Source organism: Thermobia domestica, unplaced genomic scaffold, assembly GCF_964235325.1.
Source record: "Thermobia domestica unplaced genomic scaffold, izTheDome1.hap1.1 HAP1_SCAFFOLD_244, whole genome shotgun sequence".
Taxonomy (NCBI): Eukaryota; Metazoa; Arthropoda; class Insecta; order Zygentoma; family Lepismatidae; genus Thermobia; species Thermobia domestica.
Genome location: NW_027655963.1, coordinates 124816 through 131341, shown reverse-complemented (window position 1 = coordinate 131341; position 6526 = coordinate 124816). Strand labels below are relative to the sequence as shown.

At 35.6% G+C, this 6526-nt stretch overlaps 1 protein-coding gene across 1 annotated transcript; it reads right to left on the bottom strand.

The window, feature by feature from the left end:
- Positions 1-5018: 5018 nt before the first annotated feature.
- Positions 5019-5594, bottom strand: LOC145676615 (uncharacterized). The gene has a single exon (XM_081747449.1). The coding sequence runs from the start codon at positions 5592-5594 to the stop codon at positions 5019-5021; it is 576 nt and encodes a 191-aa protein (XP_081603575.1).
- Positions 5595-6526: the final 932 nt, after the last annotated feature.

Below are 6526 nucleotides of genomic sequence, written 5' to 3'. Positions count from 1 at the left end.
ATCAACCAACCAAAATGATCACCAAGTTTTCACACTATGGTTCAAGTTCCGTATTGACGTTAATGTAAAGGGTGCGTAGCAACAAATCAATAATTAAGTCTAATAGTTCCATTTGGGAAGAAGACGTTTCCAGAAATTATTGCCAGGAAATATGCAAAATGAGTAGGCAAAGAGTAGAAACCAGACCAAGAAGAAAGATTGAACTAACTCTTACAATGACATTGTTACGCTAATTCATCTCATAAAATTTGCATGAGTGTATCCATATGTATAGTGGAGTGTTCTCGTTGAAATCATACAACAGCACAAAAAGGTGCAAGGCGAAAAAAATAAAATAAAATTAGTGTGTGTTTGTCTCATAATATCATTGAGCACCATCTACAGAACAGGAAAGGAACTATCAATTTCATCGTCTCGTTGTAATTCCGGCAGAGGCCAACAGATGGCAGATACAGCAGTTCCTCGATGAACTTTCCTCATTCACATTCCTTACTGTACGAGTGTCCCGAGAGACGGATTTTGACTGGAAAGAAGCTTCATTGGATGGCATCATTTCATGCCGTAATCATGTGTTCACATGCTCAAGAGGTGAATAAAAGTACTAATGAATAATCTTTATTTACCACCTACCACTAAAACTGACGATTTAATTTATGATTCTGCCAATCTTGTACATATAAAAATACGCGAAAGAACGATGCATATACAAACAGGATAAAGAAGTAAATGTTAGCAAATTGTTGCTTTATTATTTTATTTTATTTTTATATTTCAGAAGGGACAAAATAACAGTATTTTTCCTCTTTCGAATCTGTTTTAGATTTGAATTTGTTAAAATTTTTGACCGAAATTATAACCTTTAACCCTTATCCGGGGAAACGGAGCCTCAAAGGCCCAGTAGCTTCATTTCTTTTTTCTGGAATTTCTCAATAACCATAAATATTTCGATGACATAAAATTCTGAATTATTCTATCGTTAGTCGAAGTTATTGTCACGGACATATCGAGTTGGTAAGGCTAATAGAGTTGGTTAGGTTCCGTTGCTCGTCTACGTTACAAACATAGTTTACCCGGACAAGGGTTAAGCAATTGAAGTTATGAATAATCTGGCATAATTAATTTTTGATAGGCACAATTATGAATAATGTGACATAAATAATCTTTAATATTACCACGTTATCTGAGCAATTAATTTCCAGAAAAAAAAAAAACAGAAATGACGTCCATCGTCATATGAATTAATATTGCTAGATTTCTTTCGTTGTTGTTATATGAAGCAAAGTGTTTAACACCTACAGTTCTTTTTTGGATACGAAGCACCATGATCAGTAGCCAATGGTACGCGATATTTAATGCAGTGTTACTGGATTACTCTTTCTTCACCTAGCATTATAGCAAATGAATTATTCGTAACGTCAAAAATGTTCAGTTCAAATAAAATATAGAATATTCAGTGTTAGTGCTAGAAATATTATAGGATTAAGAATTATATTTCTGGGTTAGCGGCATCTACGGCCAAGGGTGCCGATTTCTCTGTAAATTTGGAGGGGCCCATTTAGAAGCAGAAAGCATATATGAGGATTTTAAGACAAATTACATTCAAATTATGCCAAATATTGTAAATTATAAATACAATGAGGTCCGCATGAGTTTTGGGGAGCCACAACCCCAGGATCGGCGCCCTTGTCTACGGCCATGTTAGCCAGTCAGGTTTGAGGGATGACGTCCTTCGGCGGTTACACTGTCCGAGGAGAGGAGAGGAAGAAAGAATTGGGAAAGAAAGGAAGTGGTCTGGGACCTGTATGTTAGGTACTGTAACGCATGTTAAGATATCTAACTTAAATTTAGAATAACCCGTCGTTATCCAGCAGGGTGTAACTATATAACACCCCACCACCACACACACACACATTTAATTCCGTTTAAGAAGTTCGTTTTCTGATCAAGTAATAATGAATTTGAAAATTGATCGATATTGTACTAATATATTTCCTTAAAAAAATTCAACTATTTACAAAGAAATTGTGATACTTTCAATCTTACAGCGATGAGAAGCTATTTGATTATTATTACGAAGTTTCGTATGAGGAAAATGATAACGTTCCAACAAATTATTTCCAAATCTATATATTATAATTAAAAATATCTCCAAAAACAAATATATATTCAACACGCAAACAGCCTATATAATATTATTCTCAGTTCTGAACAAAATAAGTGAATACCGATGTTCAATAGTAATTACAAAAACCAGCTTACCAAATAACAGGTGACTTCCAACATACCACGTTCAACTTGTTATGACATAGTTCCAAATACGCTTTGCTCAATGACCATATAATAAGAATACAACTGTATCTCACTAAACTTTATAATATTCGTATATAGTACACGATAAGTGTAACTTTCCTTTACACAGTATACAATTTGTTCACTTAATACAATTCATATATTGATTTAGCCGGTTTGATGAATAGTCTAAAAGTGAAGCTGGCCATTTCCTCCCAATACAGTTCGCAATCTAGTTCTTATTACCGCCACACTTAGCGCTACTAGTCTAACAACATTATAAGAAGGTTGACACATTTTTTTCTAAATCATCCTGAACTCATTAAAGTACCATCCCGGCATTTGCCTGATGGGAATGAGGAAAACCCAGGGAAACTTCACTTAGGATGGTTGGTCTGAGAAAGCTTTTACACTTTTTCGACTGAGTGTCCCCACCGGAAATAGAACCCGGGACCGCGAGCACAAAAGGCGAGAGCGATAGCGGCTACGCTACTCGGTGCCACTAGAAATATGCAGTTTAAATATGTAATAAGTTAATTGTTCTTTAATTTATTCCATTAGAACTGGTAAGAGTTCGTAGTGTAATTCATTCTGTTATCACCATAGTCTATGATAGTTTGAATTTTGTCACTGTGTAAGGGGGTGCGGTGGCTCAGTGGTAGAGCGTTCACCTCCGGTGCTTGGAGTCCCTGATTCGATCGCAGCTCCGCCGTGTGGACTTTCTCTGGGTTCCCCAGTTTCCTCCCACTTTCTTTATTCCACCATTTCACTCATCTCTCATCATCACCGTCTCCTTTAGCCTAACCGGCATAATCGTGGGACGTAAAACTCAAAGATTTCATTTCATTTTTTGTCACTGTGTAACCCTGAATCTCAAATTTATAAAACAGGTTAAAATTTTGATTATCGTTATTTCATTAAACATTTCCCTGTATTTTTTCTGTATATTATGCGAAGGATCATCCAGAGTTTTCCTGTTTGTTACAAGATTAGTCTCATTGGTTCACAGATACCTTCCTACCTGAGGACTTACTTGCTTCAGCACAGATGAATCATACAAACGAGATTAATTATAAAGCATTTGCTTTTACATATTTTGCTTTACTTTCTCTAATGCAAATTTCTTTCTTATCTTAAAAAAATTATTCTAAAATAATTCTTAGAAACGGTTAAAATAAAACTGACAACCATTTTTAAATTACATAATCATACCTCACGAAAACACAATGCAAATTACACTTATTAAGAAAGAGTTCAATGAACAATTAGTTACATGAGTAAAGATAAGAAGCTATGTTCCTGCCAGATTGTTTCAGCCTTCCGCGTCTGGAAGCAGTCAAGTATATTTTAGATGCATAATTTAGGTACGAACCAGATTCCTTTGCGTTTCTTCAGCAATCATGAGCGCATATACACTCTAAAAACGTTATTGTTATATTCAACCATAATTATGGTTAAACGTAGCTATACAGTATTGTTAATATAGCGCCAGCAATAATTATGACTCGGAGTACAATATTATATTGTTAAAAAACTCTAGCTGGGTCAACAATAATTAGATGAGACCGGGGCTTGTTGTGACAAAAATAGGCTTTTATTTTTTCTAGGATTTCATTTTTATTAAATGTTAGAAAATTTTGTTTTAAAATAAAGTTTGGACATTAGACTACTTCTATAATTTTTTCTGCATCTGTATTTTTCACTATAAGAACAATACAATAGAAGAAACAAACACAAATGTTTTGTCATAACATGCCCCTTGCTGGGGCAGGTTGTGACTTTGATCGGGTAAGTTGTGACAGAAAGAAATGTGTCCGATTTCGCCAATGTAATTTTAATATATTCTAAATTGTGCTAAACATAACTCAAAAGTAATGTTTCCTAAGAAAAATATTTTGCATACATAAAGAAACTACTTTCAATTTCTCATGTGAATACTCTTTCTAAATTATCGTTATCGTACAGTTAAATGCGCCATCAATACTTCCTTTCTAATACTTAGTTTTATAATAGAATCACAATTTCTTTCAGAAATGACTTATGATGCAAACCTAGACCACATAGACCCCCTATCAAGGTCCGAGTTGCAATTGTGGCATACATAAATAGGATTACCTTCTGTGCACGCTTCGTGTGACCACTGATTACAGTTAACACATTGAACCCACAATTCTCTGGGTTTGGAATTAGAAAATGGTTCCAGACTCACAAGACAAAAACAATCATCTTCACTATAATCGTCACTATCATTTTTACGTTTTGAAATTTTCATCCCCTTTTTTCATAGAGCCGTTCAGAATATTACGGCTTATACCTTTCTTCAGAGACTTTTCATGTCTTGCTTCTGCTTCTAATACTTCTTTAACTGGAGTATCAGTGGGTACAGCCAACACTCGCTTCTTCCTTCCTCTTTAGTTTCCCTGGGTCTAGCTTTTGGTAACGGACAAAGGACTAACATGATGAGGGTCAATGTCATTTCTGGACGTTTAGTATTAAGGCATTACTTGCATAGACGATAGTTGTGGTTTTTCTTTGCCTGTAGACGGTCTATTGAAAACAGTCGATAAGGTTTCAGATTCTTTACGGTTTGTTGCTGGATAAGGCTGGTTTGTTTCCTCACAGGTAAATCTGGGAGTTCTGAATTCACTTCTTGTGTAATGTTAGTTGGTCCTTGTTCTTCATTATGACCTGAAAAGTTCGTTGAGGATGAGGATGTTGTGGAACTTCAGTTATGTTAGCGAAGTACGTCCTAGTGCTAACTTTATAATGAGGTCATCATCTTCAACGTAACGATCAGTTACCTGCGGTTCCAAAAATTCATCATCTGTAAAAATGTCTCTATTAAAGGGATATATACCAGTTATTCTGAATGCGTTAGGAATATTAGATGGATTTACACTAAGAGGAAATGCCGTTTTCACAATAGTCGGAATGTCATAGATACTAAATGCACACCCAGGATTGTTTTTCATCCATGCATCCATTCCATTTGCAACTAACTTTTTAAATGAAAAATATACTCCTCTGTCCAGGGGTTGCAGCTTATGGGACGTGTTAGGTGGGAATGACAGAAGAATTGCACCATATTTCTTGGCATAATTGATTACCTGCACTGAGATATGAGATTTGTGGTTATCAAACAACAAAAGGACACGATGTTGAAGAGAACTGCCTGTATGTTTGACAAAATGCTCCATGAATTGCACAAACAGGTCTCGTGTCATCCAACCTGATGGATTATTGCCTGCAATACTTCCAGTAGGACCTTTACCATGAAATCTAAGTCGGTCGAATCTCTTCTCCATGCAAATTAAGCTGAGTCCTAGGTTCTAATTACCTGCAACATACTGCTTTTTGTAGAATCTGTACAGTGACTGTCTATTAACCTAATATTGTGCTGCCCTTGTCTTGAAGATTCCTTGTTTTCGTGGTATGCTCGTGCTGCATCTATGTGCACTTCAATTGGTATTTGGCCTTTCTCTTTCCCTTATATGTTCGTACCATCTGCAACGAGAAAGATTGAAGCAAACATTAAAATGCAAATTCAAATTGCTGCAAATTACATGCAAAAGGATGCTATTGTTCATGATGATGTGGTGTTCTGTCCAAAGGCCAGTCTTTGATTCAAAGTATCTGGGCATGGTGAACCCATGGCGGTTTGCCTTTCTTTTCTATGAGATGGTGATGACGTCCCAAGGAGGGATCTACAACTAAGGTGGAATCCGAACCATTTGTGTCTCCACCAGGAATCGAACCCGGGATCCCTTGAGTACACTCATCCACAAGAGACATATGCAAAAGAAACCAGTCTAAATATGCAAACATTGATGCATATACAATCAACAGTGTGCTAATGATTTTATGCGTTAGAAATCGGAAATTTCTTCCCAATACTAATAACGTATCCACTTCCTAACAAAACATTAATAATATCCCTTATGTAAAATTAATAAAATTAATTAGACAATAAACTTCCATTGTCTGATTTTCTGCTGGGTCAATTGTGACATTTGTCACAATTTACCCCTAGCAGTTTGTCACAACTAACCCCAATGGGTATTTTTTGCTTTTATTGGCAATTCAGTATTTCAGTTTTACTATACCAAGAAACAAAACCGTTTGCATGCGTATTATAGTTGCTTTAGTTTTTAGAAAATACCATTAATATTTCCAACTATTTTATATTGAAGAAAACAGAAATCAAACTTACCTTCAAAAATAGATCAAGACCTCCACA